The sequence below is a fragment of the Acomys russatus genome, chromosome 30 (assembly GCF_903995435.1).
Source record: "Acomys russatus chromosome 30, mAcoRus1.1, whole genome shotgun sequence".
Taxonomy (NCBI): domain Eukaryota; kingdom Metazoa; phylum Chordata; class Mammalia; order Rodentia; family Muridae; genus Acomys; species Acomys russatus.
Window position 1 is genome coordinate 6617926 of NC_067166.1, and position 12083 is coordinate 6630008.

Consider the following 12083-nt stretch of genomic DNA (forward strand, 5'->3'; position numbering starts at 1 on the left):
TCACACATAATTTCTGTATAACCTGATATTAAAGCAAAGTACAGAAAGCAGGCAGCACTTCCTCTGCAATGCATGATGACTTGCTTATAGACTCATTCAAAAACGAACTTAGAAAAACGAACAGACTTAACATGAAAAAAAAAAAAAGGAGCATGAACGAAGAACATTATGATCTAACAGTGTCAGCTAAATGGCATTTTATCTGTAACATTATCAGTAACTAAGAATAAATGTACTGTTAACTAATATTTTTATAATTTTAGTAAATGGCAAGATCTAATGCAAAGATAGGAAGCACTTATTCCTAGTAGGGCATTTACTCAAATGTAGATTTTATATGCCTCGCATGGTACTTCCAGGAGAATATGTCCACAAGGACCACATGATCATTCTTCTTTGACTCTGGCGTTATCACGTTGCTGCTCGTAACACTGGTGTGCTTTCTTATAGTATTCCAAGTCTGTATCTTTATATTTAAATTTTCTTAAAGATACCATATAATTAATTTTATTTAACAAATCTGGTAATTTTTTTTCATTGAGTGCTTGGGCCATTAATATTTAGTGCAATTATCAATGTGATTGAGTTTAAATCTACTAGGTTGCTATTTTATCTTTTCCTTCTTTCTTTCTTTTTCTTTTTTTTTTTTTTTTGAGACATGAAACTTACTTTGTAGAACAGGCTGGCCTCCAACGCATAGAGATCCACTTGTCTCTGCCTCTCAAGTGCTGAGATTAAAGACGTCTGGCTAGTTTCTTTTTCATATCTATTTTTTGCTCTCTTTCTCTTATCTTCTTTAGTATCTTCAATTATTATTATTATTGTTGTTGTTATTATTATTATATTATTGGAATTTTATTAGCTATACCTCTTTATTTTTTAAATAGGTTCTCCATAGCAGTCTAGTAAACTCTGGTCTATGGGTCAGATGTGACCTACTATCTGTTTATGTAAATAAAGCTTTATTGAAACACAGGCACTATTATTTGTTTATCTGTGGCTATTTTCATGCCACAGTAGCAGGATTGGGCAGCTGTGACACGAACATACAGCCTGCAAAGCTTAAAATATTTACCATCTAAAATCTCCATGCTCTAGGTCACTGGTCTATAATTTAAGCTTAAAAAGTAAGATGTAGGAATGCAGTGGAAGTTTTGGTTTCTTTTAAAACTTAGTTATGTTATTTAAATATGTTTTTGTTTAATCCCAAGTGGGGGACATGGGACTGCCTTTAGTTTGTCCACAGCTGATAACAGCCTCCTGTGGCTCAGAGAGGAGCGTGGTCTTTGCCAGCTGCAGAGAGTTTAATTCTGAAGACTCTGAGAGGTATAAATATGAGAGCCGAGAGGGAGGAGGTGGGAGAGGACTCTTTGAGGGAAGCTCTGCGGACTGAGGACTGGGAATCGTATTGCCCCAAGAACCTTACAACTCTAATCAGCCAGAAGGAGCTAAAGAAAACTCCGCCTCCTCTCCATTCTAACCTTCTTTCACTCCTACCAAGTGTTGGGGAGGTGGTGGAAAGGAAGTAAAGGCATAAGAAACCAAAATAAAATAGAGTTAAAAAGTACATCAGCATAAAAATAAGTTGTAAAATTTTACTCTAAATATAAAGTGCTTCAAACATTGATTAAAGTTTATTCTTAGAACATATCACAGTCAGTTTTCAGTAAACTACTCACATTATTTTCTTGGTTCTTGTTGTTTTTCAAGAGTGTAATAATACAGTTGTGAATAAAGAAAGCAAGAGTAAGCACTCCAGTCAGCTGTGGAAACTGAAATCTTATCTCTAGGAGAAAAAGAGACAAAGGAAAAAAAGTTAAAATGTCAAGTAAAAAACAAGTTTTATCAGCTATTAAATCAGTCCCCTCCTTATTATCATATTCCCCCCAGGGAATATGAATATTTAAGTGCTTATAAAGTCCCTCAAGGTGAGCATAATATGTGATCAAAATACTTAAAATGAAAGAAAGGAATTAAGGGATGTGCATTCTGTGACTTTCAGTTGTCCCTAGCTGAGATCCCACAACTAGATTTAAATTCAGGCTCTGTCTATGACTCTAAAATCTTCCACTCTTCAAATACCTGTGTTTGTCAGAAAAGTTCCTCCAGAAATTAGAGAGGAAAAATGGCCACCTATGATTCTTGTGTGACAAATGTAAAGCACATGTGCATTTTTAAAAAAACAACAGCAAAGCCAGGTGGTGGTGGCACACGCCTTTAATTGCAGCACTTGGGAGGCAGAGGCAGACAGATCACTGAGTTCGAGGCTAGCCTGGTCTACAAAGTGAGTCCAGGATAGCCAAGATAACATAGAAAAATCTTGTCTCGAAGGGGGGAAATCCTGGATAAACTAAGACACTAAGACACGGTTTTGCAGTATTTAAAAATTATGCTGTTGAGATTTAATAAAAGGACAAATATTTATGAGTCAGGCATATGTCAAGAATGATTTTGATGTTTTGTTTGTTTGGCTGGTTTCAGTTTTTCGAGACAGGGTTTCTCTGTGTAGCCTTGGCTGTCCTGGACTCATTTGTAGACCAGGCTGGCCTCCAACTCACAGAGATCCACCTGCCTCTGCCTCCCAAGTGCTGGGATTAAAAGCATGCACCACCACCACCTGGCTTTGCTGTTGTTGTTGTTGTTTTTTTTTAAATGCACATAAACAGCTATAGACTATGTACTCAAGAAAAGAAAGAAAAAATGTTGACAGAACTACATTGATTATCTCTGGTTTCTCAGATTTATTTTAAATTAACCACTTAAATTTTCTATAATAAATGTGGCTATTTAAAAATAACATTCTTGCTGGGTGGTGGTGGTATACCCCTTTAATCCCAGCACTAGGGAGGCAAAGGCAGGTGGATACATGTGAGTTCGAGGCAGCCTGGTCTACAAAGTGAGTCCAGGATAGTCAAGGCTACACAGAGAAACCCTGTCTCAAAAAACAAAAACAAAAAATAATAATAAAATAAAAATTATTATATACACACACACACACACACACACACACACACACACACACACACTGTGCTCTGCCTGCATGTACACCTGCAGGCTGGAAGAGGGTATCAGATCACATTATAGATGGTTGTGAGGAGCCACCATGTGGTTGCTGGGAATTGAACTCAGGACCTCTGGAAGAGCAGACAGTGTTCTTAACCTCTGAGCCATCTCTTCAGCTCCTAAAAATAACACTGTATAAACACAGTTTGGAGGCAAGTAATGAATAAGTGAAATTAGTTAATATGGAGGGACACTACAATTCACTTGGCTATACTGACAGAGTTAGGCAAAACATGTGGCAAAGCAGAGAACAACCTACCTCAGAGCCAGCTTGATGTACAGAGCAGAGCTGTAGAAAGGGCCACTGACTCTGCTCCACCGTGTTAGGACAGAACGTGAGATCCACTAAGAATCAATCACCAGCTCTAAACAAAATGTTTAGGCCACTAAACATTGACTGTTTTGCTTCTTTTCTTATTTTGCTTGTTTTTTTCTTACTGTCCCAGCCTCCTGAGTTCAATGTGCAGGCCACAGGCATGAGGTACCATGCCTGGCTTATTCTGTCATGTTACCTGTCTGTCAGCTTTCGTCTATATTTTTTATCTGTGGATGCAATTCATCATATATTTCTTAGGCAAATTCTTTCTTTGTAGCTTTAAAAAAATTTTAAAGTAATCTTTTAAAAATACCTCTTAATAAACTGAGATCACTTCTAGTTAATAATAGCATTACACACACGATTACAAAAGCCCTGTTTTTGAAAATGATGACAAAGTCATGTGCAGATGAAATTACTTGCTGATATTTTTAACAGAAAATTAACTGACAGACTCTGTAACTAAGTAAAGAAAGAAAAACCCACCAGTCATAGCAGTTCATGCCTGTAATCTAAGCACTTGATAGGCTAAGTCTGGGGTCAGCCTCGCTATTTGGTACAGTCCAGATTGGCTTGGGCTAGAGGGAGCGCCTGTCTCAAAAGGCTGCCCTGTCCCATCAACATCTCCCTTATATACATGCCGTAACTGGTTACCAGCTGTAAGAAAACAAACCATCCCATCCACATTAGCAAAATAGACATCCACTTGGCCTATGAGTACTTTAGTTTCTACAAGACAAATGTATATTCATGTACTCGGGCACACTGACATGGAAGTACAACACTCAGACCTCCCTTTACGTGAGAGCCTAAGCAAGGAGGCTGCTAGCTGATGGCTTCTGGCCACTGTCCTTGAGTGTCTGCTGCCCTGTTCCTGGACTAGTCATGCTCCGACTGGACAGCTAAGTGCTGCAGTGTGTTAGGGTTTGGGAACATTTGTGTAGCCTTAGGTTTTTCTAGAGGCGGCATTTGCATTAGGGTCAGTGGGATGGCCAGGACTTTCTGAACTTACTTCTGTCCAATCCACTTCCTTCCCTTCCCTCCCTTCCTACATATCTCAGCTGTGCTTGGCCCTGCTCCTAATTCCTCCCGTCTTTTCAGACGTGCTGCTCCACTGCACCTCCTGTTCTCTGACTCCATCTTGGTGCTTGCTTACAGGAGAACCGAGACTGATCCCTCTTGGTACTGGAAGTGGTCTGAGAAACCGGGCTGTGGGAAGGGATTCGAGGCCCGGGCCACTTACTATGAAGCTTTCAGCTATCATCTGCGATGTGTCTATGTTAGACCTTTTTTGCTTAGAAATGGGATCTCATGTAGCCCAGGCTGGCCTTAAGCCCTCTATGTATTTCAGAATGACCCTGAACTACATGATCCTCCCGTACCTACCTCTCCGGGAGTAGAGGTGTCTGTGTATGTCACCGTATTTAGTTTTATGTGGCGCTGAGGATCAACTCCAAGGTCTCTTGCACCCTAGGCGAGCACTGGATGAACAGGGATAGCCCAGCCCCAAAGGTCCCGACAGGGTCCCACTGTTGAGTGAGAGTGACTAAAGGGAGGCAGAGCACCCCTGACCTCATCTTTTTTTTGGGTGGCACTGAATCATGACTGCTTCATTATAAATTCTATTTTCAAGCAGAGAACTATAGGACTATTCTTCCTTCTCCCCGATCGTCTTCTGAGGACACAAAAGCCTATCTTCAAGTGTGGGAGGAGGAGGAAGAGGAAGAGGAGGAGGAGGAGGAGGAGGAGGAGGAGGAGGTCATAACTGGCCTTTAGAGTTATATTTAGCTTTCAAAAGAAGGCTTTTCAGTCTACTTCCTACCATTTTCTCAACAAGCATTCTTTCACTCAGGCCATTGAAATTCTCACAATTTCCTGGATGAGTCATGCTACTTCAGGCCTTAACTGTGCCTGGCACATCCCTAAGAATTCTCCAATTTCTCATTTAGAGGTCTCCTTTTGGTTCTTAGCAGATTCCTCTGAGATCCCTTTTCTGCCTCCTCCTGTATATACAGTCCCTTTGTTCTCCAGTGTCCCCTGTGTGTCTCTTTTTATTATGATTGTCCTCTTGATCAACTGGCATCTCCCAGAGGGCAGTGGGTCAGTTGTAATGTAACACTGTGTGACATGTAGCAGGAATACTTTTTTCAGAACTGAAGGACATGATCAAAATTCTACTTAAAACTATTTCAGAGTTGAGATCTATGAATTTTATTTTGACTGGTCTCACAGAAATCAGCCTTTGTCTATGATGCCTTGTAAACCTGGTCCTTTTCAAGTTAAGGCTTTTACAACTAACTGACACAAATACTTTTTTGAGCAATTTTTTAAAAACTAAGATTTTTCAGTGTTATTTTTTTTAAAGATTTTTTTTATTATTTATACAGTATCCTGTCCACCACAAGAAGGCACCGGATCTCATTACAGGTGCTTGTGAGCCACCATGTGGGTGCTGGGAATTGAACTCGGGACCTTTGGAAGAGCAGCCAGTGCTCTTAACCTCTGAGCCATCTCTCCAGCCCATTTTCAGTGTTATTAAAATATAATTCACATATGTTTTACTGATGTAAAGTGTAAATTTAAATTATTTTTAGTATATACAGAATTACAGTACTTTGTTCCTTTCTAGTCCTGAGTAATATTCCACCATAGGGAAAGATGATCCTACTTTGTATACTCACCAGGGACATATCGGTGGCTTTCACTTTTATGATTATGAATAATGCAGTTATAGACACACACACACATATTATGGAGAAATATGCCAAATATGCCTTTCAAAGACTATAATATTCAAGCTATGATTATTATATCATAATTAAAAAAGACAAGTTCACAAAGAATTTAAAGAAGGCCTAAACCTCTAATCATCTTTAAATCATTTAATCTTTTATTTGGAAAATGTGTATCAAAAGGATGCAAGTGAGTGGGAGGATGGAGATCGTGCTGCTTGCCCGCCATGGGCAAGGGCCGCAGACTGACTTTAAACACTAGGAAGTGAAGAAGATAGGGAGAAGTTAATTTCAATATCTGTCTGTCTGTCTGTCTGACAAAGTACTCATATCCAGAACATATAAAGAAATATAAGTTAAAACATGAAAAATAGAAAACTGCTCTGAGAAGCACTTTACCAAAGAGCAGGTGCACACGTCTAGAGGCAGACGGGAAGTGCCACCTTGCAGGCAGGTCGCCACGCGCCCGCAGTTCCAGCAGGCAAGAGGCTGAGGCGAGAGGGCGGTCAGGAGTTCGGGGCTACCTGGGCTGCACGGAGAAACCTTGCGCAACCAACCAGACAGACAGAGGTGCTACTCTTATTAGCTACCAGGAAAATGCAAATTAAGACCCACAAGGTAACAAATACAGATGCGTCAGAAGGAAGGCAAGACAAACGCTGGACCTGGAGCAGTGACCGTCACAAACAAGGTCAGGAGAACTGAGTGCGCACTAGCGCTGGGCAAAGCTGCTCAGCAACCCTCAAATCCTCCTAAGTGGCACAAGACAAAACAGACTGTGGCAGATATGCACTGCAGTGACAGTGACGGTGACCTACATACAGCACCTGCACGGACGGATCTCACACTGTAACGCATCTGAAAAAGCCAGACCCCAAAGAATATATATTGTATGTTCCACTTACATGATGTTAAAAAGCAAATCAGTCTGTGGGTATCAATCCTACAGGGAGGCTGTGACTGTGGGAGGATGAGGAGACCCCATCTCTGGGGGTATGATCTGGATGCTGGCTAGGTGATAGATACAGTTGGTGAAAATTAAATATACAAATTTTCACATGTGAATACTCTGCTTCAGTATTAAAGCTCCTAAACAAAAAACAAAGGGTAGGAAATAGACCTAAAAGTAGCTGGACAGCCTATTTTATTTAGAGATACTATTAGGCATTAAAGTGGGGTTAAAATATAGTCTGCTGTCAACAAAACTCTTCAAAATGCACGAGTAGGAAAAAATTTATATTGGAAAAGAAGCAATGGAAATAGCAGGCTGGGCTTGGGTCAAGGAATCTCAGTCCGCAGAGCACCGTCCATGTAATCCTGAAGGCTTCCGTTCAGATCCCCAGCAACATGCTTGACGAAACAAAACCGAACCGAACAGCAGCAGCATGCTAGCCCTGGGGAAGTGCAGGCAGGAGGATCCGCAGGGCTCCGTGGACAGCCTCACTAGTCAAGCAAACTCACAAAGGCCTGGTTCATTTGAGACCTTGCCTCAAAAAAGACTGCGTGTTGATTGAGAAAGATACCTGTTATGCCAAGGTGTGGCGCGCGCATGCACACACACACACACACAGAGACAGACAGAGAGAGAGAGGGGGGGGGGAAAGACAGAGACAGAGACAGAGAGACAGAGACAGAGATACAGAGACAGAGAAAGAGAGGGACAGAGAGAGAGGGACAGAGAGAGAGAGAGAGAGAGAGAGAGAGAGAGAGAGAGAGAGAGAACACTAGTGTCTAAAGTCTCCGAACTCAGTTTCAAAGATTTATTTATTTATTTATTTGTTGAGATGGGGCTTACTCTGTAGCCCAGGCTAACCTCTACCTAACACAATACCTCTGGTGCAACCTCCTGGGTGCTGGAATTACAGGTATGAGCCTCTATCCTAGCTCAGAAATGTCACCTTAGTTGCAGTTTTCAGTGTACTGATTGTTAGCCTGGCATGGTGGCATAGACCTGTGATCTTGACACCGCTAAGTTAAATGCAGGAGACGTAGGATTGAAGGCTCAGCTCAGGGTACACAGTGCATTAGGCCAGCCTAGGCTACATGTCTGCCTCCAATCCTGGAGGGAAAATCCAATGGAGCAAAAAATGTTAAATGTTAAACAACACTGGGGACGTGGCCCAGTCACTAAAGTGCTCATGCGCCAGACATGAAGGAGGAACAAGATTCCATCCTCGGCACAGCAGAAGCCACATGTGACGGTTGGTGCTTATAATCTACATGGGCATCAGACGTGCTAAGCAAGCATTGTCTTAATTGGTTGTAAGCCGTGGGATATGGGATGTATTGTGATTAATTCCCTTTTATATAAAAACCCTCTTCAATGACCTGTTTTTTTGGAGAAAATAAATAACTTTTTCTTTTTTAGTTCCTTAATTATCTAGTTAATACTAGTTCCTCCTCAAATTTTATTCAAGAGTTATAAACAAAAAAAAAAAAAGTTATAAACTCTCCCCTCTCAATCTATATAGTACACCAAAAATTTTTTGTACTATTTTTCTTTAAAAAAGTCCCCCTCAGGGCATCTGTCTACCTCTTGCAGTTTGCCCTGGCTTCCCACTTGGGCCATCCCGTTCTCCCTTCATCTGGGACGGGTTCCCAGGCTTCTTGTATCCTGTGTGTCTTTACTATATTTTAATGGGATTTAGGAGGAAGTAAAATAAACACATTTACTTATTCAATAATTATTTCTTTACATCTTTATTTTACTTTCTGTTTAAGTGTGTGCATGAGTCTGAGGGAGCTGGTCCCCAAGGGACTGTGTGTCTTGGAGACTGAACTGGGGGTGGCGGCAGGCATGGCAGCAGGCACCTTTATCTGCTGGATCAGCTCACTGAACTTCAACACTTATTTCTTATTAGCACTCGGTGAGTTCCAGGAAATATTATAGGATTTGGGGATATAGCAGTAATACAAAAGTTTAAAAAACAAAAATAATATCCCAGTTAAAGAAGACAGACATGTAAGCAGAAAATGAATATTTGGTATCTGAATTCAAGAATCTAAAACATTTAGAAACATTTCTGGATAAATTCCTTTTACTCTAACTTTTGCTGCTTTGTGAAACTCAGTAACCAAATGGATTAGAATAAGTTGGGCCCCCCCAAGATCAAGACTCATTTAAGTCAGGAATTATTAACAGAGACCACAGGTATGTGCATACGTGGTTTAGTACTGACAAGAGCTTTAAAGAAAAGTCCCGAGGCGACTGGGGGTTGGTAGGTAGTCAGAGATCTGAGAAAGCAGGGCATTCATGCACAGGACCAGCGCATGCCAAATTCTGAGCTAGGAATGTGCTGGACATTTTCATACAAGAGCGAGGAAGCCAGTGTGGTTGGAGTGAGGGAACGGAGTAGGCAATTAAGTCAGGAAGAATAGAGTCACAGCAGACTGGATCCAAGGGCTATGATAAAGACTTGGTGTTGTTCTTAAAGAGATGGGAAATCATTAAGGAAGTCTGTGTTTTGTTGGTTCTGCATTAAGACAAGGCTTACTGTGTAGTTCAGCCTGGCTGTAAGGCATGCACCACCATGGCTGGCTTGGGTTGTTTTATAAGTATTACTCCAGCTGCTGGGGGTAGAATAGTTCAGGGTGGAGAAGACAAAATCAGTTAGGAGGGCACTACTATAATCCAGGCAAGAAATTAATAGCTCGGCATAGTTCTATTAGGTGGAAATGCTAAGATTATCAACTGTTCTTAGAAATAAAACAGACACACTCTGCAGATGGATTGGGAGTGGATGGGGAACAGTCAAAGACTGTACAGTGTTTGAGCAGCCAGGAAATGGAAGCTTCTGTCTTAAGATGGAGGAGGCTGGGAGAAGAACAAGGCAAGCAGGTTGGTGGATAGGGATAGACACTCAAACAAACAAATACATATTTGGTTTTTGTCAGTTTGAGCTTGACATATCCACAGACATTGAAGGGGAGAGGAGAAGAGAAGAGAGGAGAGGAGAGGGGAGGGGAGCGGAGGGGAGGAGAGGAGAGAGGAAGGGAGGGAGAGAGAGAGAGAGAGAGAAGGCAAGAGCTGGGCACATGAGAATGAGCTTCATGGAGGGTCTGCGCTGGAGACACCGAATGGGATGGGATACCATACAGACACTATATAGAGCTAGTTGACTGCATGGCACTAGTTAGAAGGTAAAAGTCTCTGAGTAGGGAAGAAAGTAGACTAAATGCTTGAGTAGAGCTTTAACCCCACCCCCAAATACTACCTGAGAGCAAGGCTGAGGATGGACTTACTGAAATATAAAGGGTTAAAAATAAGAGTACAGGGCAAGCGAGATGCTCCAGGTAAGAGCACTTGGTGCTAAAACTGACAACCTGAGTCCCACACCCAGTACACTGGCTGTTTTTCCATCAACTTGACACAAGCTAGAGTTATCAGGGAGGAAGTAGCCTCAGTTGAGAAAATGCCTCCAAAAGATCTACCTGTAAGGCATTTTCTTAATTAGTGATCAATGGGGGAGGGCACAGCCTGCTGTGGGTGGGGCCATCTCTGGGCTGTGGTCCTGGATTCTATAAGAAAGCAGCTGAGCAAGCCATGGGGAGCAGGCCAGTAAGCAGCACCCTCCATGGCCTCTGCATCAGCTCCTGCCTGCAGGTTCCTGCTCTGCTTGAGTTCCTGTCCTGATTTCCTTTGATGATGAACAGCAATGTGGAAGTGTAAGCTGAATAAACCATTTCCTCTCTAACTTGTTTTTTGGTCATGGTGTTTTGTTGCAGCAATAGGAACCCTAAGTAAGACACTCAGTAACTCAGAGGTTGGAGAAAATCATTCCCAAAAGGTGTCCTGTGATGTCCACACACATGTTGTGGCATGTATATAAATAAATAAATAAATAAGCAAATAAATAAGTAAGTAAATAAATAAATAAGTAAATTTCATTCTTCTGTCTTTAATTACAGCTTAGTAATTTTAGGAATCCTAACTATGAAAATATACCTTGTTTAATCTTCATTATTTACCATTCATACTATGTAAAATTGGACAATGAGAAACAAATGACCCACAATCTACTGAGAAATTTCTTGTGTTTCCCAGGTAACTACTTATCCTTTCCCTGGTTATACATTTTCAGAAATATATTTATTTTTATGTTTAATTAGATGTAATCACGTCTGTGTGACTATGCAGATGTGAGTACAGAACATGGCTCCCTTGAAGCTGGAGTTACAGGTGCTGGCTGCTGACTGCCACTGCAGGTGCTGGAAACCAAATCTGACAGGAGCAACAAATACTCTTAATTGCTGTCTTCTTTGTAGCTCCACTAGCTATCCATTTTCAGTGTATTATCATTAATAGACACTTTCCTCACTGTCACTTAATAAGTAACCATAGACATAATATTAAAAAACAATATCTTGGCCATTAATGTTAATCAGTGGAAGAATTCAATACTGCCCCACTCCCCTTCAGTATTTTTTGAGACAGGATCTTTCTGTTATGTAACTCTGGCTGTCCTGGAACTCACAGAGATCCAGCTGCTCCTGCCCGCCCAGTGCTGGGACTGAAGGCATGTGCCACCACCATCACCCAATCATTTTCATTTTTTATCTGTATTCTCACTGAGTATAATTCATTTATTTACTCATTGTATTACTGGTGATTTTTTAATGTCATATTATATATATGTGTTTGTATATGTGTGTGTGTGTATGTATGTGTGTGTGTGTATGTATGTGTATGTGTATATATATGTGTATATATATATTTGTTGTTGTTTTGTTTTGTTTTTCGAGACAGGGTCTCTCTGTGTTAGCCTTGGCTGTCTTGGACTTGCTTTGTAGACCAGGCTGGCCACGAACTCACAACGATCCACCTACCTCTGCTGGGATTAAAGACCACCTCCCTAGCATGTCTTATATATTTTAAGTTTGGGTGAAATAAATTGCCATATTATAATCAAGAGGAGAAATGGGGCAGGTGTAAAATCCATTTAATAATCATAATCTTAACACACACACACACA

At 41.0% G+C, this 12083-nt stretch overlaps 1 protein-coding gene across 5 annotated transcripts in view; it reads right to left on the minus strand.

Annotated features, from left to right (window-relative positions):
- Slc38a9 (solute carrier family 38 member 9) overlaps positions 1 to 12083 on the minus strand; it is a 76309-nt gene that overhangs the window by 16542 nt on the left and 47684 nt on the right. For all 5 annotated transcript variants that reach the window (XR_007833532.1, XM_051172305.1, XM_051172302.1 and 2 more), the window contains one exon: positions 1680 to 1786. Coding sequence is in view for 4 of the 5 variants with exons in the window: in XM_051172305.1 (XP_051028262.1) it covers positions 1680 to 1786 (107 nt within the window). In the remaining variant the exon portion in view is untranslated. The remainder of the gene's footprint in view (positions 1 to 1679; positions 1787 to 12083) is intronic.